Source organism: Aulonocara stuartgranti, assembly GCF_965226115.1.
Source record: "Aulonocara stuartgranti genome assembly, chromosome: 5".
NCBI lineage: Eukaryota > Metazoa > Chordata > Actinopteri > Cichliformes > Cichlidae > Aulonocara > Aulonocara stuartgranti.
Window position 1 is genome coordinate 21,402,616 of NC_138943.1, and position 22,665 is coordinate 21,425,280.

The 22,665-nt window shown below is 38.8% G+C and overlaps 1 protein-coding gene across 2 annotated transcripts in view; it reads left to right on the forward strand.

The window, feature by feature from the left end:
• The window catches only part of LOC309706350 (sodium-coupled neutral amino acid transporter 3-like), a 34,681-nt gene extending 13,331 nt beyond the window's left edge, over positions 1-21,350 (forward strand). Inside the window, exons 2-17 of one of the 2 annotated variants that reach the window (XM_082532798.1) lie at positions 1,175-1,404; positions 2,504-2,536; positions 2,713-2,806; positions 2,905-3,020; positions 7,940-8,013; positions 8,167-8,259; positions 8,408-8,489; positions 12,067-12,149; positions 13,644-13,702; positions 14,065-14,211; positions 15,715-15,794; positions 16,192-16,292; positions 16,861-16,985; positions 17,092-17,236; positions 17,673-17,776; positions 18,404-21,350. In XM_082532798.1, coding sequence (XP_082388924.1) covers positions 1,268-1,404; positions 2,504-2,536; positions 2,713-2,806; positions 2,905-3,020; positions 7,940-8,013; positions 8,167-8,259; positions 8,408-8,489; positions 12,067-12,149; positions 13,644-13,702; positions 14,065-14,211; positions 15,715-15,794; positions 16,192-16,292; positions 16,861-16,985; positions 17,092-17,236; positions 17,673-17,776; positions 18,404-18,508 — 1,578 coding nt within the window. In that variant the 5' untranslated portion in view covers positions 1,175-1,267 and the 3' untranslated portion in view covers positions 18,509-21,350. The remainder of the gene's footprint in view (positions 1-1,174; positions 1,405-2,503; positions 2,537-2,712; positions 2,807-2,904; positions 3,021-7,939; positions 8,014-8,166; positions 8,260-8,407; positions 8,490-12,066; positions 12,150-13,643; positions 13,703-14,064; positions 14,212-15,714; positions 15,795-16,191; positions 16,293-16,860; positions 16,986-17,091; positions 17,237-17,672; positions 17,777-18,403) is intronic. The other variant, XM_082532799.1, reaches the window with a different exon arrangement.
• The last annotated feature ends 1,315 nt before the right edge of the window (positions 21,351-22,665 follow it).

A 22,665-nucleotide genomic window follows, 5' to 3' on the forward strand; every position in this document is an offset into this window, starting at 1 on the left:
GTTCTCCAAGTCGTTCCCAGGAAACCACACAACATGTGCCATTGTGCACTGTGCTTTGCTGCCCAACCACGTTGCCTGGCTTTAGCCAGAGATACCAAGAGGCCTGGCTGTGCAGTGGAGCTCACAGCAATGTGGTTGGTAGGACAGGTTCAGAGGACTGCTAGGTGAGGAGTTTATTCAACGCACACTGTATTTGATGCGGTGAAACATTTGTGAAAAAAAGAGCTGGTACATTTAAAAGAGCGGGCTGTGAAACGGAAGAAGCCTGAGAGAAGAAGGAGAGCTGAGTGGTTGCCAGGAATGGTAGTACAGAAAACCCTGAGCATTGTGGCAATGCTGAACCCTCTTCAATAAAAGGGGAAACCAAGAGAAAAGTGACAAGCAGAAAAATGAAGGCACAAAGACGGGTAGAACTGGTTTGTAGCTGGTCTTGGCTGGTTCTGCTCTTTTTATCCCAGTGCTGGGGATTTAAACATTTGTGTGTTCCTCCTTTGTGGCCCCCCAGTGTCATAGCTTCCACCGCTGTTTATGCAGCAGACCAAAGGAGAACATTCAGGGCAAGCCAGATAGGGGGCTTTAGACAACAGCGACCAGGAGATACATGTCACTGGGGCTTTTCTGGGCCTCTCATGTCAGCTGGTCAGCTAAGACAACAAAACACTACAGGATACCCAGGAAATAGAGTCCTGATGCAAAGCCCAGTGTGTCACAGCTAACTCAAAGATGTGTATGCTCAGTGTAGACCTGTCAGCTGATGTGTTAATTATTCATGGCACTTGCCAAAACATCTATTTTAGTGGGAGCTTATTTTTGCTTTTGATTACAGGAGGAAATGTTGGCTAGTTTTACAGTCATGTTGATCTTGATTTACTTCCATTTCCAGTGTGTGGTTTAATAAAAAGTTCATTTAAAAAAAAGAAAATTTTAATTGAATTCACTGAAATTTTTCGCATTCTTTTTCTGAATCGTCTGAGTTGTCTTTGCCATCCTCTTCTTAGCAGTGGATAAAATCATGAGTGTGGTGTTTGAAGATACAGACACCTTTGAATGACCTCAGTGATTCTGTGATTCTTTTCATTGTCTTGTTGTTATTACATGCCAGAGAACTGCCATAATATGGATGATGTTTCATTGCAAAATGGTCATCTTAAACTCCTATTTTTTTCTCTTACAGATCCACCGAGGAAAATAAGAGCTTCACTTTCTCGCAAGAAGTAAAAAAGGTCACATAATTTCAAGGGACAAATTATTAGCTACTGTAGCAGATATGAGTGAGGATAAACCAGCAGAGACTGTGGAGAACACTCCAGCTGAGGCGAGTGCCATTCCTAATGGGAAAGGCCACGAGCCTGGGGAGGAAATCTCAGCATCAGCCAAAACACCACTTGCAGAGGACGGTGAAAAGTGAGTATACTATAGATTATTACAGTGTATACTTGTGTCAGTAATGCACAACGATATACAACAATGCTTAACCAGTTTTTTCCACTTAATTATGTTGTTGATATGCACTTTTCTTTTTTTTTGCAAAGGTAAAATGTCATGTGTTTTTACATTTAACAAGCAAATTCTAAATAATATCAGTGTTTGAGGTAATCTGGAAGCTACTATCACTGAAGTAGTCATTTAAAAACAAAAGGTAAAACAATGTTTGGAGTAAATTTGGATTTCTTTTATTTTGCTCATGTTGCCTTTGGAAAATACAGGTCCATAAATATGATCTATTACTTACTTTTTAGTAGTCAAAGGTTGGTGTTGTTTCAATAAATCACTAAAACAATTTAAAGGTTTTAAAAAAAATTATTCAGTCTTGGGTCTCAAAAGTGCCTCTAATAAAACAGAACAAATTCTCATAGCAAGATAATGCCAGAGGTCAAGGAAAATGCCAAACTGGATTCTTTACCTTAAATGAAGTAAGTTGATTTCTTCAGTGGCTGCTCTGACTTGAAGTCTTTACCTGTGGCAGTCCAAAGACAAAATACTGTATATGGGTGGAATTTTGTATTTCAATCACTATACTCACAACACATTGAAGACAGATACAGTGCAGTAGATAAGTTTGTTCTTTCCAGTTAGACCGATTATTCTAACCTGCTGCCTGTGGCTTAGCTGTGGCCTAGTCATTAGAGTGACTCTCATAACTGAAGGCACAACCCATGTAACAGCAAATAATGCATGCATATTACATGTCTTTTGAAGTGCCTTTAAGTAAAATATTCTCATATCGCCTTCTCAGTTACTGTACCGGAATTTGTGCTGGATAATGGAGTGAGCTCAGTGCCTAATTATCATGTCACTGGCTGTCTAGCAATACTTGTTGTATCCTGTGCCCATGTAATAGATGGGATAATTAAAGCGTCTCTCTCCAGGACACAGGCGATCATTTATAGACAATCCTTTCACTGTAGTGTTATTGCTCTTATTAAATTATGACTCTGGGTGTTGTTTTTCCACTTTGTGCTCTCGTTGGGTGATGGATGACCGCTCCCTACGCTGCTTGTAGGGAAACTGTAGCCAATAGTGCCCAGAATGCTAGGTACGTATGATGCAATAAAGGAGCAAAAAATGTTTCACAGTAAGTGTGTGGCATCTGTCTCACCTGTTTTCTCTTTGTGAAAATTAAGGCAGAAACACAGTAAGGCTGTTAATTTGAGTGTTTTTGCTCTTAGTGCGGCTCCTTTGTCCTCCTCTGACAGTTTTTGTGATTGTTAGTCCTAACAGGACTGAAAATGCAGACACCAATCTACCAGAGAGCCAGGAGTTCTTATCAGGCGTGGAGGAGAAGAAGACTACACGCTTTACAGATGTAAGTTCAAACGGCTTTATTAGAATTATAGGCAAAGCCTGCAAGTGCTTGAAGTTATAACACGCTTACTCTGGCCCTCTGTCTCTTGTCGGTTGCAGTTTGAAGGAAAAACCTCATTCGGGATGTCTGTCTTCAACTTGGGCAATGCAATCATGGGTAGTGGAATCCTAGGACTTGCGTATGCCATGGCCAACGCGGGCGTCGTCCTGTTTTTGTAAGTTGTTCATAAACGTCCGATGTGAGGAACATGTTACTTCCTTGATTGCACGTTAACCGCACTACATCACTGACACGCCTGATTCATTCCCTCCCTCTAAGGTCATTCCAGGTCGAGATCGGCATCACTCATAAATAGCACCTAATTGAAAAATATAATTGTTTTGTATTAACCCAGCAGCAGAACTTCATTATGACACAGAAACTGGCAACACCGGTCACATTTGTTTGATAAATAATGACTCAGACAGATCGTACTGGAACTCATTTACATGTGCTGTAAACAAGTACATTTGCAGTAACAGATGCAAAAAATTACCACTTTTTTTCTGTGCGGTTGTTATTCTACCTTCAGACAGTGCATGTGGGTGCTGTGTGTGAGAACAGCTTAACATTTATAATAGCAGTGCAGTCTGTCAGATTAATGACGTCACAGTCCACTGCAGTTGTTATTTTCTGTCCAATTACATGCACTGGAGGTCTTTTGACCTTTCATTGACAGAGTTCCCATGCTCTCTATGCTTGATTGGGCCATTTATTTATTTATTGTTGGTTATGGTATTTGTTGAAAAGACAGAAGGTGATCAGAATGATCATGGGCCATCTGACCTCAGGAAATCACATGATAGGGTGGGGTTAGGTTTCACAATGGGCTCACCCAAAACTTTGGCTGATTGTGACTTACACCTGTCTTCATACTTTGTCTTGTGTGATTAGGTAGAGGATCATTAAGGGGTCCATTGTCCCTCCTGGGGGGACACTCCCATAGGGCTTAAATCTGGCACTCTCCACCATTTGATCCTAGAACTGAAGAAGCTTCTCGGATGAGAGGTGAAACGTCTCAGAGTCCAGACGCTTTTCTTTCCAAGCTCCTTAGACCACGATGATCTGAATGACTGAGAACCTTCACAGACGATCAGAATTATCCTTAAAATCTTGCAAACTAAATACTAAATTGCTTTAGATTTTGTTGTTGTGTCATCTCCTGGCATCACCCAGCATATTTTTTATATCTTTCTGTCATGGTAGCTGCAACAATCACATGTTAAAGCCCAAAGTCCCAATCTTTAATGCAAAGAGAGGGTCATACAGGTTCAGACAAGCAAACAAATGCACCAAGGCAAAAATCCAAAAACAACAAAAACATCATTCATCTATAAAGCTCACTGGAAACACAAAGACGCTAGCAAAAATACTCGAGCAAAATCTCAACTCCAAACAAAAGAACTCAAGGAGAACAGAGTAGAAAATGTTGAAGGGAAACCACAAGACCGTCTCTCAAAGGAACGGGGGGACGCAGGGGAGTATATATACTGAGGGTGTGATACACGGGTGTGGCTGTAGACTGTCGGGACATAGGACAAAGAGCGGAAGCAGAACTAACGTGAGTTGGATGAAGGTGAACAATTATAAAAAAAAAAGACATGACACCGCCCTATCTGAATCCCATTCCTTTATAGACAGGTCTAATGTAACCATGTATCCTATCTTAGCATCAGTTTCATAATGACGTGATTTATAGTAAGACATAGTAATAATCTGGGGTGCAATATAGCTCCTATTTCTTTTCTAAAACAACAATATTAAAGCTAACGTGTTGATTCTATACTGGACTGATGAGCTGTCAAAGCTTTGCGTGATTTGTGGGGTCTTAATGTGCATGTTCACAAAGCTTATAGTTTGAAGATTAATCTGTTTTATTGCACAGTTCTGAAAAATAATGAGGTTTGTGTTTCTAGAGGATAATCCCATGGGTGGAATCAGCACTTTCACTCATCTTCTTGTCTTCTTGTCATCCCTGAGTGATGGTGAGAGACTGTAAGGTGGCTGGTGCTGAACCTACACATCTTTCTTTGAATGATTAAAGGGCACTGTTCTAAGACGCATAGCACTCAATTTCTTAGAGATTTCTGACAGCCACAGTTTATTGAACTGTCCTTCAGTTAAAGTGAAACGTCAAGTAATAAAATGTATAGTAGCGCTGTGTCTTTGGTGTGCTTGTAGCTTGATGATCGATCTTTAAATGCCATTCAAGGATACTACATCCTTGTTTCTAAATGTAAATCTGTCTTGATCCAAACTGTTTCATTAGTTTGTGCCGTACAGCCAACCAGTGATCATTTAACATTGTTTCATTTAAAAATTGAAATCTGAGGCCTCGCTTATTTCAGCAAGACATTGCCAAGCTGCAATGCACACAAAATGTAGTTATACTGCACATATAGCAACACCATGCATCTGTGCTGAAAGCTTGCAATCCAAATCAGTAACCCTATAAAAAACTGTTGCTACAATAGAAAATGAAGAATATGACAAAGTAGTCCATAACCAACGAGCATGTGTTTTAAGGAAGAAATCACTTTTAAAAATAGTCGACATACCATTAATATGTTGCCTTTGAACTGTTTTCAAGTGGATAGGTGCATTTTTACAGCATCCAAACCTTTTGTATTTGTGATGTTATTTCCAAGGCAATTATGTGTGCGTATAGAAAGCTCCTTATTTTGAACTTTGTTGTGTGAATGCAATAGAATTTTGCTTGACAGTAACCAACAGCTGAAACTAACTCATAGCAAATAAGCATGTGCGAGTTTATAGTACGTGACCAAATGAAACAAGTAGTGTCTATTTATCCATCCTGTTATAGATGAAAGCCTCTTCCTTTTTGTCTTTTTGTCCATATCTGTATGATCTTGTACCAAACAATAGACCAGCAACTGAGAAACAAAGTCAGGATCAGAGACACCATTTGGCAAGAAATGCTGGAAATGTTTCTGTGCTCTAGATAGGGCTTCAGGCTGTCGATTGCTTCAGAAGTCCCATATAATCTTTTATTAAATGCACTGGTACTTATATAGTGCTTTTGTTACTCAATTTGAGCACTCAAAACACTTTATCACTATGAGCTTCGTGTACACAAGTGCTGTTTTCCTTATCCTACAGCTTTCACCCAAGGATTCTTTGACATGCAGGATGGTGGAGTCAGCGAACCGCTAAACCCGTTTTTTTTTTTTGTCACACTATCATACAGTGAACTGTGTCATTCTGAACACAATACTAGTGTTTGCTCAAATAAGTGGAAAAAAGACAACAACATAATAATATAAATGAATGAACTACTATAAGCTAAATTGCATATGTTAATATGTAGGCCTGCAGGGCAACAACCCACATACTGTAAGTCGTTATTGACTGTGTGTAACTCAATAGTTACATGTATTTTAGTTGGCAAACTGTAGGGATGGCTGAACAATATGCATGCATGATGTTTAGATGTTTACGCTCACTGAATACTTCATGAAATACAGTTCAAAGTCACGTTCCACACCCGATTTAAACTTCAGCGGGTCGTCTTTACCATTTTCTGTATGCCTAAACGCATTAAGTTGCTACAGTGTGATTGTGAGATTAAAAATTTGTGTTAGAGTGCAGTTGAATAGGTGTACCTAATGAAGTGTCCAGTGAGTGTATACCTTGTATTTGTCTACTATCTGTAAATATTTATGGTGAATGCTGACCAGATGTAAGGTGATTTAAGGTTTAGTTATATCTCCAGATGTTTTATACCACCCCGATTTTTGCTTGTGGGTGCTTAAGTGGGTCAGTGTCACTGGTCTGGGCAGGAATGCAGTGGGGTGGAAAGCTGAGAACAGAACTACAGTGACCCAAGTGTGTCAGTCTGTCTGACTGTCAGCAGATCTGTCCTCCCACTGCCACTTGACTAAATCCTTGCCCTCAAGTCAGCCCAGCATTCTTTCACATAGTTGGAAAAAAACCCCAAACAAACAAAAAAAACTGTAAAGTGGCCAAGAGTTGAAGGAGAGGTGAAAGACCGGCTGCCTGGCCTTTCTAAAGCGAGGGAAATGGAGAGAGGAGGGCGTGTGAGAAAGAACATTAATAATGTTGCCAACAGTAACAGCAAAAGAAAAAGGAGAAAAATAGTTGAAATGAAGTGGACGGGGTCTGGGAAAGTCAGTATATCACATGTGAAACGTAAACGAAATTCTTAGAATTGTGATATTTCTCTAAACTTCTCTTTTTAAAAAATCCCAGTAAAATGTTAGAATATTACATTAAAGTACTGACAAGTCATCTATATAAATACACATATCCATCTATAAATACAACACAAGTAGACCATGTCTTTGTGGTTACTCTGTGCATGTATATTTATACACTAAGAACATTTATTTTTCAAATCTTTGCTAATATCAGCTCTGATTTCTAAACAGAGACCACTGCAGATGGTCAGGCATCTGGAGCGGTCTCTGTTTGAACAATGGTGGCTTGAAAAAAACAGAAACTCAAAATAAAATATATTTTTAATGAGCACAACAGTGAAATCTGTTTTTGAAGGCGAATACAATTAGCCTGTTCCTGTGTCCAATTATATGAATCGAATTATCGAATAGAAAAGAGAAAAGAGAAGAAGAAAAATTGCAAAACAAAAGATCCTCTAAGGAAATAACTCAGTTCTTGAAAATGGAGAGAATGACATGTTGTGGCTGAAGTAGGTTATTTCCCACTGTGGAATAAAGAGAAGGGTGATTACTGTTTACAAAGGATTTTGCTCGTTCTTATTGTCTGTCAATCTTAGGACTGAAAATGTTTTTTTAAACAGCCCATCTGGTGTGTGAGCCGTTAGTTATGAGGCCAGAGGGGCACACAGGGTAACCTCCTTGGTTCAGCTGGAGTAACAATCTGGTATAAATCGAAGCCACGGGGACACCAGTTTTCCTACGCAACTATAGATAATGAAAGCTTATTGTGCAGCTGTATAAATAACCTCTGGCATAATGTGCGGTGTAAAAGTGTTACATATAAAACCACTTTTTTTTTTTAGGGTTGTTGATTAGTCGTGAAAGTTGGTGGGAGAAGTGGCAGTAATGTTCATCTGATGTTGTCCTTTTGTTTCAGGTTACTGCTAACAGTGGTAGCAGTGCTTTCATCATATTCCATCCATTTACTGCTGAAGTCGTCTGGCATTGTAGGTACGTGTGGAGCTAAACGATGTGGATTTTCTCATTAGCATACATAAATTGATTGCAGTATTGAATGATTACAGTGTGTGAATCCTCTCTACTCTATGACCTGGATTTAATCCATAAATAATGTTCTTTTATCTCGCGGCCTTTATCCCTCAGGCATACGTGCATATGAGCAGCTTGGATACAGGGCGTTTGGCACCCCGGGGAAGATGGCGGCAGGTATCGCCATCACGCTGCAGAACATTGGGGGTGAGGTCACACACACTGTCATCTTCCCCACACTGCCACACTGTCTTTTCTATTATTTTATTTTCAGGGATATTTATATTATTATTGATATTATTATCTGCTGCAATATGTTTGTACTAACATATGTGCTTATATGTCTTGTCCACAGCCATGTCCAGTTACCTTTACATAGTCAAATATGAGATGCCTTTGGTCATCCAGGCTTTTCTAAAAGTGGACAAACCTGCAGGGTGAGTTGCTAATGCACACAAAATATAAAATAGTACAAATATTTGTTTGCACACTTTTGCAACGTTTGATATCAGATCCAGGGAGAACAGAAGGCGCAGAATGCAAATACTACTCTATATAGTACTCTTCAAAAGTTTTCATTGCAGTTTTTAAGGTGTTCTTGAGCGATAGTTCTACAGGCTTTCTGAAGGTCATTCAATATTTTTCTTTAGACACTGGCTGCATTTTTGCTCATTGACCATCTTCAGATGAATGTTGCTTATTTGGTGCTCATATTAAACCATCTAACACTGTTCTTTGACTCATTCAACAGTGAAAAAGGCCCTCACTGAGTTATGCATCTACACATAACAGAAAACTTTGCAAAGAAACTATTTTAAATTGTATCTTTTGGCCCTTTTTACTAGCATGCTTTTACAAAAACATGTCATTTCCACCCATTTCTTTATCCAAATCTACAACAATACGAGAGATAACAGAGGAAGGCATAAAATAGTATTTTTGCATCAACAAGATGATTCACAGAGAGCTACATCTCGACATGATGTGCAGCATGTCCTTAAAAAAATTAAGGAAAATTGTCAAGTGCAGGACAAAAGAAGTGGCTGATGATAAACTATTAGCAAACAGCAGATGGAGAGTATCTGACATTTTGACATTTTTGTTGAATTTATTGTCAGTATGTAGAGGGGAAGGAGAGTAGTGTAACAGTGACTGTCTTCAGCCATCTGTAAAACATGGTGGCGGCTGTGTCATGGTTTGGGGCTGCATTTCAGCCAGTTGTATTGGGGATTTCATGAAATTGATGGAATGTGGAAGTCAGATTTTGATCCACCATGCAACACCATCTGGAAAGCGGCTGACTGGCTGATCCCAAACACACTGCCACTGCAATAAAAGCATATGCGGGTGTAAAAACACAGTGGAACACAATCCATCACTGATAGGCCTCCCCTACACCTTGACATTATTGAAGCAGTGTGAGATCATCTTGATAGAGAATCAAACAAAATGCAACTAACATCCAAAGAAGAGCTTTGAATGTCTTCCAAGAAGAATGAAGAACTGTTCCTGAATTTTCCCAGCAAAATATAAAAAAGTTAGGGGTTGCTCAGCACTTTTCCACAGTACTGTATGTCAAAAATCTGTTCTTGTAAAATGTAAAAACTATATTTTGGTCTTGTTGCTCAAATTATAAATGCTACATTTCAATGTTTTGCAAAAGTATGATAATGCACTTAAATCTGGGTCAGTATGACATTTGCTGACATCCACAAACCTCCTCACACTACAAAACGTAGTGTACTCTTCTCAATGGGACCTCATGCAGTCATTCTGCGTCAGCAAAGATTTCAGCATCTACAGAGGAGTCCTGCCAAGCTGCGGCAGTTGTCGGGCCTGGTGCTGCTCTGGATGCGCTGAGCAGCTGGCGTGAGAACAGCTGTCAGGGTCACCACGGAGGAGGAGAGCACCGCGACCAACGAGAGCACTGACATCAAAACACCGCTAGACTCCACAGCTGAAAATGTAAACCATGGGATATCACTGGTTAGTGCAGGTGGTCTCAGGGACAAACAACACTCCCTTTCTTAGATGGGATTTCAAGTGTGATCCTGCCCTGTCAGCCTTTACCCCAATTAGAGCTTCTCCTCACCTACCTTTTTGTTTTTGAGAGAAGGGGTTGAAGAAGGGGGGAGAAATGAGAGTGTACAGGTTGCAAGTTACTCAGCCTTCAGACAAAGAGGCTTATGGAAAACTTTAAAGTGGAGGGACTGTTTCCTCCAAATTATAAAGCTTGCCACAAAAATAGTGCATGCACATTGTTGGCTTTTACCTTTAGAGTGGGGAAAGAAGGCTCACTGCTACATTTGCTCGTAAAAGTTTAGATTGATGTGTCACACTATATGCAGTCCCAGTAGAAGTAATGTACTGTGACGCAGCGTCCACGTTGTTTTCTGGTCTCAGCTCTGTTTTCTCTGTGTAGCAGTCTCGGTGCTGTGGGTCACGGTCAACAATCACTGTTTATTTGAAATGACAGGCTAGATTGTCCCAGTGGCATTTCATCCTGTCAGTGGGTGCGCGTTTATGTTGCTGGACTGTAGAGGGGGCGGCGAAAATAATAGGGGAGCATCACATCTCCTAACAAACACAACCATATACTAAACTGTGGATTTAATTTAAATATAAATTTTGGTGTTCTCTGTCAAATGGTTTTGTTAAATCCTGCTTGTGCTGCACACAACCTCAACAAACATTTAAAATATTAACTTTAACATAGATCATTTCCTTTGTCTCGTGTGCACGGGGTTGCATATATTTTGACCACCCTCTGCATATGTAAACGTGTCCGTGTCCTTTTGTGTTTGGGTGTCTTATGTTGCTATCTGACATACACAATTAATGAACACTGGAGACTGTGTCAGCGTGTTTGATTACATGTTTGATCGCTCCGCTTATGATCAGGTTGCTGGTGCCTCAGTGTCCAGAGGGCTGTATCTATATGTTCTTATGGAGGTAAATTGCGATTCTACATCTGTCTTTTTTAAGGAATTGTGTGTGTGTGTGTGTGTGTGTGTGTGCATGTGTGTGTTTCAGTGAGAGATTGTGTCCCACAGGCCAGATGGCTGTAGGGCAGGGTAAGATGAGGATAGACGAGGGATAGATGAGCCTGTTCTTTTCTAAGATACGTGACCGTGGGTGTGTATCCTTCAACAGATGTTGCATCTCTCACCTGACAGAAGGCTGGAAATGAATCACCCCATACTGTGTCCTGCTAAAAATAACTCACAGGTTTCTTCCTAGACGTTGCTCTTCATGTGACTGTAACGTGTGGCCCGTTTTGTCAGAGGAGTCTGTTTTTTGTATGTTTTGCTCAACTCCACATATAAATCTCTTCTTTGTAGCCAAGATTCTGTTTTTCCTGCTTTGCACAATATGTAGTCGTTCCCTGTGTTCCATATAACACTGATATGATATGCAATGATAGTCAGATTAAATACAAAAAAAGTGTATACAGTATATTATCTAAACTCATAATATACTAATATAGAAGAACCTCCTTTATGACAACATCCATGTTTGTGTCAGTGTCCATGTTATTCAAAAGAACTTTGGGATTAATGTTACTGAGTGTAGTCTTTGTTAAATGTGACTCTTATCTTAATTTGCAGAATAATAACAGCTGACAGGTCTGGAAATCCATTTAATTAGAGACATTAAAGTTAAACTTTTTATGTCCTGTCATGTCATGCCATGCAAGAGCCCCTAAAAACCCTCTCATAAAAATATCGAGGAACGTGACCTCTGCTTCCTTGTTACAGCCACAGCTTTTTGTGTCGTGTGCTACGGGCAGCAAAGAGGCTTATATTTTCACCTCTAAATGTTTGACTTCAAGCCAGCTGGATTTTGTGTATGCTCCTTTCTTTTCAGATGTGAATTAAACTGCTTGGCATATTTGTGGCGATAAAGAATAATCCTTTTTTTTTAGCGTACTGTGTAAGGTGTTCACACATTTTTTTTCTTATGCATCGTTTTGACATTTAGCTGTTTCTGTCTTGTGTTTCTGCCTCTCTGCAGTGAATGGTACCTGAATGGAAACTACCTTGTGATCATCGTATCTATTGCAATAATATTACCACTAGCTCTCATGAAACAGCTAGGTGAGTGTGAAATGTCATGACTTTTTTTTGGAACTGGATTAAGTAGGAGGTTATTTTTTGCTGCTCATGCTAAACTGTGGCTCATACAAGGTCAAGCAAGGCAGTATATTAGAAATATGAATGCAGTTCTTCTCTCGGCATCCTGTTAGCTCAGCTGTTTTCCCTCAGAAAATGTTTCAAACAGAAGGAGGACCCCAGGAAAAGCTTAAAGCCTAGAGCTTAGTGCTAGCTGGCTTTAATTATGCTGCTTTAGAGAAGCTGCTGGCAGCAAAGCTGTGATGAAGAAGAATCCCTGATTGATAGAATGCTAACATTGCGTTTTAGTGTTATTATAACCCAGGGGTAACATAGACTAACTCATTTAAGCCAAGTTTGTTTGACTTAAAATGATTCAGTATATGTTTTTGTGAAATGGTCTAGTCTGGCCTAAACCTACACTCTGGTCTAAACTGTCTTAGTCAAACCAACCTTAGATATTACAAAAAATTTGGCTCCTAAGATTTAAAATACTTAGCAATCAACGATGCTTTGAGTAGATTTATGTCCACTGTCAATGCTTAAACACTGAACCAAGCATATTGCCTAAATAAGAATTTCCTCTAACTCGTTTGATTAACTGATCTCATATCTTATAGTATTTTTTTAATCAAATATTTTAAGGCCCTTTTATACATGTTTTTGTTTTGATTTTAGGACAGTGAATTCTCTCTCTGGATGATGCCCATGCTTTATTAATAGTTTTACTGGCAGCAAGAAGGTATTTCAGGGCCAAGTGAGATGTTTTTTTGTTTTTTTTCCCTTTTTTAGCAAAGAGGACAAAACTCAAATGTAAGACACTAGAACCAAGGTCCCAAAACTACAGATCTTTGATATGAGAAGGTAAAGATAAGTTAAATAACTAAAGCTACATCCATAGGCTAAATGAAGCAGGTTAGCAAATAGCAGATAGGATCCAGGTTCAGTGGGGAAAAAAGAAGCAAAATCTGAAAGAAACGCTACGAAACAGCTTCAACATTTAAAAAGTAAAACGTGAAAGAGAACAATGACACACCTCCTTCTTTGTCACATCCCGTATTCCTCTTCTTTGTAGAAGTTTGCAGGTACAATAAAGAGAAGAGTTCATTCATTTTCTAAACTACAACTCTTGTGGCACACATTGCATTTCAGAAAGACAGTCGGATGTCGTGCATGATAAAGCAGCACAAAATAAAATAAAGGAAAGGAAGAAAAAGGATGTCTAGGTTGGAAATGACAAGAGGGTGCATATTTTCTGACCTCTTGTAAGAAGTCCGTGTCCTGTCGAGTCACCGACTGGAACAACAGAGCCAGTCGGTGCAGCAGTCTGACTCCACTAATGAGCTCTGAGCATATTAAGTCAGTTTATGCTGTGTGTTGTGCTGCTTTACCTCACATGTGATTAGTTATTAGTGATACCTTAGATGTTTCTTATATTTCATGACGACATGAAAGGCTAATGAATCATTTGTGTTACAGGATATCTGGGATACACCAGTGGCTTTTCACTGAGCTGCATGGTGTTCTTCCTCATTGCTGTAAGTCCTCTGATTTTAGCAACGCACACATGTAAACGACACGTCACATCTTTATTATTGTCTGTTGGGTGACAGCATAGTCAGATGTGCTGGGAGCCTCCCACCACCTATTTAGTATTCCCTACTGTCCCTACTCATTGCTGTGGACTAATGTCTGCATGCGGCTGTTCCAGGCTGTGTTCTCTGTGTTTCTCTGACCTAGTTTTGGCTGCGTGAGCTATAATCCACTCTTTACTCTCTCTCTCACTCGCTCTGGTTTTCTCTCTGGGGGTTTCAGTGACATATTTTCTACCTGTTTATATATTAACTGCGTCCCAAAGCCTTCGTTTCTGCCTGACACTTTTCTCCTCTGCTATGAACAGGTCATCTACAAGAAGTTCAACGTCCCTTGTCCATTTACGGACTTTTCATTTAACGCTACCAGCACTACCAGCTGGATGAATGTCACAGATCCTGGTGGGGAGGAAGATCCTGCCTGTATTCCCAAAATGGCCAACCTCAACTCTCAAGTAGGTTCACGCATGTCACTCACTCTGCAAATGCACCTCCACTGCCATGGCCACTGACAGCCACCCACTTATTTCACAGTCATCTTCAGCATGTTGCCAGTGCCTCTTCACAGTCTAAGCATGGAAATCTTGGTTTGAAGCACTCAATTGCACTGAGCAAGAGATCAGGACATTTATCAAGCTTTTAACACTAGACACAACCCAGATTAATTAAAGTCTTGAAGGTGGACAGTGACCCATGAGCTGTCTGAAGAAATTGCTTTGGCATTTGGGTTCCTATAGTGACATCACCAGGTTTGCCCTCTCTGGGCCAGAGACAGGTAATGAGTGAAATGGGAAAGGCCTGACATTTTACTAAGTACATTTGTTTTGTTTTTTTCTTTACAAAGACTAGATACGTTCACAGCAGGATGGTCTTCAAAGAACCTTAACCACAGCTAGATAAATTTATCAGTTCACTTTCTTTCCACGGCCTGTTCCAGGAAGCAGATTTAACAAACTGTGTGCGTAACCCTGAACTCCGAGTTTATAAACTCTGCGATCGGAAACTCCAGAACAGGGATCAGAGTTAACTCTGAGTATGTTCACATTGATTTATGAGCACGTTTGTGGGTAATAAAGAAGAGCCAACAAAAATGCCAGGATTCACCATGGCAACTGGTCAATAAAGACCAGAGCCTCAATTTTTATTCAGTGAAGCTAGAAATATGTGGAAGCATCTTAAGAGACAGGAAGTGGGGGGAAAATAATTTTACTCAGTGCTCATTTTCTCTTAAGCGATATAGCTGTAATGGAGCTTTTAGTTACCAGTCAGTAAGACTCATTTTGGTTACCTCCAACAAAAAGGCATTTAGGTTCAAACTTTTAAAAATCTTTAGAATGAATCACTTGTGAACACATTTCATTATAAAATTGAGTCAGAACATTTTCAGTCTATCTCACGCAAATATTTACTTCATCCCAACAAGATGCCAATAACAGGCATTTTTTCCCCAACAATTGCAACAAGACAAATGTTTCTTCATTGAGCAGTGTTTTCAGTTTCTATAGCTTCATTTTTTTAAAATTTTATTTGGACAATTTATTTAAGAATTGCTTCAGTAATGTAGGTCTAGGTCTACATCTAGACCTAGGTTCACAGCACCTGTTACCACAGAGCTGAAAGTTTAAGAACAGAAACCAGAGAATTTCCATCATTTTAGGATTAACAACCTCAAGAACAAGCCCCAGAACATTATCAAATACTGACTATTTCTTTTGTGATCTTCATGAAATCCTATCAGGATTGTAAGACCAATTCCTGCTGCTTAGCAGCTTACCAGTAAGGCATTCTTAAATAGGCTAAAGCTGGTCTACAGCCAGGCCCAAGTTAATCACAGGGAAACAATTAGCTCTCTGTGATGTGTCTTGGGGAGTATTGGGCAGTAAAGGCGCGAGGTTGGTGGTAAGACGTCTGGGATGGCGCTGCTGTATCTATGGTGACCTGTTGGGGTTCATTTTCAGACGGCCTACACCATCCCCATCCTGGCGTTTGCCTTTGTGTGCCATCCTGAGGTGCTCCCCATCTACACAGAGCTGCGCAAGTATGTTCTTATAATGGCAACTCCTGCTAAGTTCTTGGATAAGAAATAAATTGCATAATAAAGAGCAAAGCTACTGTGTCTGCTTTGTGTTTGGCTGATCATAACCTAGTCACATGCACTGCTTTCACTTTATTTTGAAGTATGTTGGCACTGCTTGAATGATGTAGCATGCTGTTAGTTTAAATGCATCATCCCGCTTTGACCCACTGGTGCTTTCAATTTGAATCTTTGCATATGCGTGCAAGAGAAGTAGCCCTGGAGCAGAAGACGGTATTTTATAGTAGCTGGGCTACATGTTTTCTTTGTGGGCATAATACAGTAATATTTTGTGTGTGTCTGTGTTTGTTTTTGTGTGTGCGTGTTTATGACATCACATGGCAATATTTTCTGGTTTCAGTGCCACCAAGAAAAAGATGCAGCATGTGGCCAACATCTCCATTGCAATAATGTACATCATGTACTTCCTGGCTGCTCTTTTTGGATACCTAACTTTCTATGGTGAGGCGTGGTCCTCTATCTATCTATCTATCTATCTATCTATCTATCTATCTATCTATCTATCTATCTATCTATCTATCTATCTATCTATCTATCTATCTATCTATCTATCTATCTATCTATCTATCTATCTATCTATCTATCTATCTATCTATCTATCTACTGAAGGGGCTGTAGGCCAAAAAGAATAATAATGTTTCTATGCCCTCTAGTGGCCATATTGTACATCTAAATTTCTCAAGGTTTTTAGATCCAGTAGCATATTACAGAGTCATTCACAATGCTAATTTTTTCCTCCTATTTCTCATGTTATGCTCATACTCACATTAATTAATATACAAACAAGCAATGTAACCTAAGCATATTAGCAACAAGGACATAATGACATCAATAAAATAAAAACAATGAAAAGCAATCAAACATATTAATACAAAGATTTAGTCTAATACTACATGGAGATATAATCCCCTAACATAAAATAATGGATTCTGCATTGACTAAAATGCATTTAAAGATCTTCTACGTGTTCCTTAAACCTGCTCTGTTTTCCTGTCCTCATGTCTTCCAGGTGAAGTGGAAGCAGAGCTGCTCCACACATACAGCCGCATTGACCCGTACGACACTTTGATTTTGTGTGTGCGTGTGGCTGTGCTCACTGCTGTCACGCTCACTGTGCCAATTGTGCTCTTTCCTGTAAGTACGCATTTAGAACTTACTGTTTATTCATCAGCGGACACAAATTGTGCTTCTGTCATATTTCATAGAAGCAGTGTGAAACAGTGAACTTTTTCTTTTTAAGGTAAGGAGAGCGATCCAGCAGATGGCGTTTCCTAATAAGACGTTCTACTGGCCTCGCCACATCGCCATTGCTTTCATTCTGCTCCTTTTCATCAACCTCCTGGTCATCTTTGCTCCCAACATACTGGGCATCTTTGGAATCATTGGTAAGTAGATCAACCATGTGACAAGGCTGTTGGGGTGGATTTACATATTAAAACACCAACATGTAAAACCCTGGTTGCTAGTAAAACTGTTTCCTTTAATGTGGCTTTAATTTGTGCCCACTGTCAGTAATGGCTTACCTTCCTTATTACACCCCCACAACACAGCTAACCAAGTAAAAAAAATCCATTTTGGTGAATTGTTCTTGATCAGACCCTGAAAAAATGTGGAATTGACCATCTGCCAAACTTTTGAGCTTTAAATCATTAATATTATTTTTGGTAGTGAAAAATTGAATGTAACTACACCTGTTTTCCATTTTCTGTTAATTTCCATATGATTTATGTTACTACAGTCCTGTTAGAATGGTTTGGAGGACTTATTAAGGACCGAAGGGTGTCATTCACAGAGAATCATTTTCTGTTTTGCGTTTTCCAGGTGCCACATCTGCTCCTTGTCTCATTTTCATCTTCCCTGCTGTCTTCTACATTCGCATTGTACCCAAAGAAGAGGAGCCACTGCGCTCCTTCCCCAAAATCCTGGTGAGCATATTGAGAGAGATAGAAAATTAAGTTCAGCGTTTAGAGACGTCCCCACGCAGTATTGAGTTTTCATATTATTTTACAGTAGGTGCTTTGTGTAACACTCAAAGGAGGAAACGAGGAAAGGAATTAAAACTCCAGCTGAATATTTCATCAATTGTCTGTAGTTTGCCTGATTTTAAATATATCAGAATTAAACAAAAAAAACTGGAGTGCATTTGAGATCATTTAAAAATCTTACTGCCATGTACCTACTGAGTCTATCAGAGAGTTTCATTTTAGTTATCGTTATTGAGGAGACATCATCTGTACAATGTAAACTGTGTTTATGGAACCATTTATAAAATTCACTAATATTAAAAGTTGTACCAGCCTCAGAAATCCTACATGGATGTGCATTATAACCACATGAAGAAATCAACTCAGCCATGTGTTAGGTATCATATCATTACATGTATAACTAAGATCTAATGACATGGAGACTCGTAACATTTCCTATACTTAATTAATAAACTTTAACAAACTTTTAATTAATGACACCAAGTATTATTGTACTGCAGTTTTGTCACAGTTTCACCATCTGTGATGTGCCTCTCTTTAACTCGCGTTCTCCGTTTCTGCGCTCAGGCTGCCTGCTTCGCTGGGATTGGTTTCCTGTTTATGACAATGAGCCTCAGCTTTATCATCATTGACTGGACAACGGGGACCAGCAAAGCCAGCAGTGGTCACTAAGCGCCACCTTCCATTTCTTTTTTTTATTTTCAGGTTTTATATTGTTGATTTAGTCTTGTGTTGTAATTTTACTGTTTTTACTTTGAATCACGGTTGATGTTGAAGATGCCCTCTCTTTCCCATTAGAAGGATATTGTCCACAGACTGCAGAGTTTGGGGGGGAGGGCTCTCGGTTCCTTGGCAAGTGCTCTCGCTCTGTATTACACTACAGGCCAGTAAGCTTTCGTGGAGGGTTCTTTGGGAATTCACTGAAAGAGCAGGTGCTGACGGTGATGCTTGGAGGCTGTGCCTTGTGAGAAAGATGTTAAAGCAAACAGAAAAGCAACAATGTAGAAAGCTGCTGTCTTTATACACCTGCACCTATGTTAGTTATGAGCATCTGCTCCTCTCACTACTCAGATCTTATCCTAAGATTATCTATAGCTCTGCAAACTCTTACTTAGATTGTAATAAGCAGCCCTCCTTTTTAACTGTTGAATGAAATTGATTAATCAATAATTCTTTCATGATTCTCATGGATATTAGTATTATTATTATTATTGAAATTATTTAAATAACTAAATATGATTCATTATGTGCAATTGCAGACACAAGTGATAGTAAAAGTGACATTACTGGACTGATAGAAAGAATAATTCAGCATCTTTGGAACTACTTACAGATAGCTAGCACACCTATATCTTAATAGTAAATATGTATTTACAGCCAGTGCACAGTGAGTTTATTTTGGCACAAAGACTTCGAAATGTTGAATTATTCCTTCAAGGTGTGCTGCCTTTAGTTCCCACTTCCTTAACCTGTACTGCTGCTGATATTTTTTATGTTTTTCTGGAGGGGGGAAGTTAAAATCCCCACCTCTGACAGAGCAGGGTGCAAAACCACAAAATATATGGCACAGTCAGCACATTTACTATGAGATTCCTACACAACATATACTAGATGTATATTTTTATTATTAATCTCTACTTGATGAAAACCTCAGATGATGCAGTATAGACTAAAAGCTTGATCCTCAGCTCCTGCTAACTGAGGCTAGCAATACCAGAGAGAGAGAAAGGGTTTTAGCCGGGAGCCTTTTCAGTGGTTTTCGGGTATCTGGGTTACACAGTATGTGAAAGAACGCCAAGACGTTCTCTTTTCCAGTGTTACTGTGTAAATCACTATCACGAATGGTACCAGAAAACTCATCTGTGAGATTGTACAGACTGAAGACGTAACTGAAATTGGGCAAGATTTCATTGTTACTTAGAAAAGGAAAATTGGGATGTGTTGTATTCGGAACATTTTACCGGAAGGAATCGGAGATAACCAAAATATCTATATTACAATGACAACAGGGTCACTTTGTGAAGTGGTTAGTAAACATTTGAGTGTCCAGCACAAGCCTGATCTCGATTAGAACGACAGGGGTTTTCTTTCTCTTTATCACTCTTGAAAAGTCGCCGCTTAGCAATAGCACTTTTCTTTGATAAGCACAACTTCTTGTAGCATTAATACAGTGAAAGGCAAAACACAATATATTCGATAGATGTGATTTTAAGGCCTCTACATGACTAAATCTTAATGTAATGTAAGTGATGAATAAGTAACGTGTTGATGGCTGTCAGAAACTACTTGAAACGACTGCATTAAAGTTAGCTTCCCTGTAAAGCCCCTGTAATCATTTTCAGCTCTCGTCTGTTCTTTAAATGCAACGACTAATTTGTTGGATGTATTCTTGGAGGTTTTTAAGTGTCTGTGTTTAAAAAAGAGAAAGAAAAATCTCTATGATATATATGACCTGTATGCATTTGTGTTGTTTAACCTGCACCTATACTCTGATCGGAAATCCTCTACCATTGATATCTTAACTGTTGTTTTAAACTCCACGTGTTACGTATAAGTTGAATCTGATTCAGTGATGAAACACACGATTATTGTTTTTGTTTTGTTTTTTCTTACATTTGTAGTCAGTGGTATTTTATCAGTGGTGTAGTCGGGTCATGTCTGACTTCCTTGCTGCTTCCTGAGAGTTGTTAGTGACTGCCTACAATTTCTTTTCTTTCGTTGTTTTTTTTCCATCATAATTTTTTTTACACCACACTACTATAAGTGCTGTGTGGGTAACTTAATATGTTCTGTCTATTTGTTACACAACAAACCTCTTTTAATCAATTTTTATTAAATATTGTCTAGCTGTGATATGTATTTATGTATCTGTGTGGGGAAGAATCATCGGAATCAGCCACCCGTGCATAGCTTAGTGTTTTGGTATTGTTTAACCAATGCAATGGTTATATTTATCTCTGACACCATGTTTTATCGGCCATGTATGTAATGTGACATCATTAGGTAAATACAGTGAGTGTATAAGAGTTTATAAATGGTGCCCCCGCACAAAAGCCTCACAACATGCAAAAAATACACAAAAAAAACCCAAATGAGGCATCAACATGAGGGGGATACACTGTGCTAGTGGTTAATACCAGATGATCTCTGCGGACCTCTATTTAGATCGAAGAGTCGTTAGTCTTCTCCTTCTCTCCCTCTGTGTGATTTTTGGAAATGTGTATGACTGAATAGTAACATATTAAATATTGACATCAGCCAGCATCATTTATAAATAATGTATATAAATGTATACCCTTTATATTCTATATTCATATCTAGTTTGTATAATGTAAATAGCGATTAAAGTTTTAGTTCGATTAAAAATGTAAATGTAATCATTTTCAAAGTGCTTTTAAACCTTTTTGTCCTTCAATCCATGTCTATTTTCTGGTATCTCTATATATTTTAATATGTTGCTGGCAGTTGTTGTACTGTAAAACAATATTGCAATAAAGATAAAGGGTAACATGACTCTGAGCTTTCATCCTCTTTTACATGCATCAAAACGTTTTCAGTTTTCTGTGTTTTTTAAGTTGATTATGAATAACCTACCTCCATGCATTGAAATGCTTACCTTCTGTAATGCAAATTTCAGTTAGCTAAATTAGGTTGTATACTAAATAAAATATCAACAGCTTTAAATGAACCACAACAGCTGCGTATGTCACAGTTTAGAATAGTTGGGGCCAAATGTAGACGTGTGAAATGCAGGAATTAACTAAAAAGCAAATGTTTCATAGCTCATGTAAACAGGTCAAAAACAGCAAAGTGCCAAAGAATGAAGAAAACAGTAATACGTAATCACATCCAAAGAAATAAACAGGTTATGCACAGGGAAACATTTACAGACAACTCCACAAGGACAAAGGGGACACAGCACTGCATAAGCTTATTGCTAATACTGGACTGAACCTACCTTTGCCTTCAGAACTGCCTCATTTCTTCATGGCACAGATTTAACAAAGTGCTAGAAAGATTCCTCAGAGATTTTGTTCCATGTTGACACGATGGCATCACACAGTTGCTGCAGATTTGTTGGCTGCAAATCCATGATGCAAATCTCTGGATCCACCAGATCCCAAGGTGCTCTATTGAAATGAGATGAGGTGACTATGAGGGCCATATGAGTCCATTGGATTCATTGTGATGTTTGAGATGATGCGAGTGCTTTGACATGACACGTTATCCGGCTGGAAACAGAGATCAGAAAGTGTAAAAAAGTAAGTGTAAAATAAGAAATAACAAAAGGGGACTGAAAGAGACACGAACACTAACAGCTGAGATCTAAGAGACAAGGAAGCACAAATGAACCAAGCCATAAACAAAAAAGTGAGACAGAAGAATGTAAAAACATAATAAAACACATACTCCTACTTCTAATATTAGACAAGCTATAAAACAGGACACAAGATCAGTAGAAACGATAAACAATAAAGACAGCATGAGACTCAATAATGTGTCAAAAATAAAGTTCACCATAAGAATAACAATAAAGTTTTTCACATACTAAATATTACTAGAACTGCGGCTCACAAACTAGATTTAAGAAGAGATCAAAACAGGAAATGAAATACTAAGAACTATATAAAACACTGCAAATAAACCAAGACTCAAATATGTTAACAAAGCAAGAAGATCTCAAAAAGAACCCAACACGTAAAAACAACAACCCTAGGGTCCATAACAGTGCTTTATAAAAAATGTTTCACAAATGCAAATAATCCCCCATTAAATAAATAAAAAAATTTATTTACACGATATAGTTATGAATTCATTAATTACTTCAT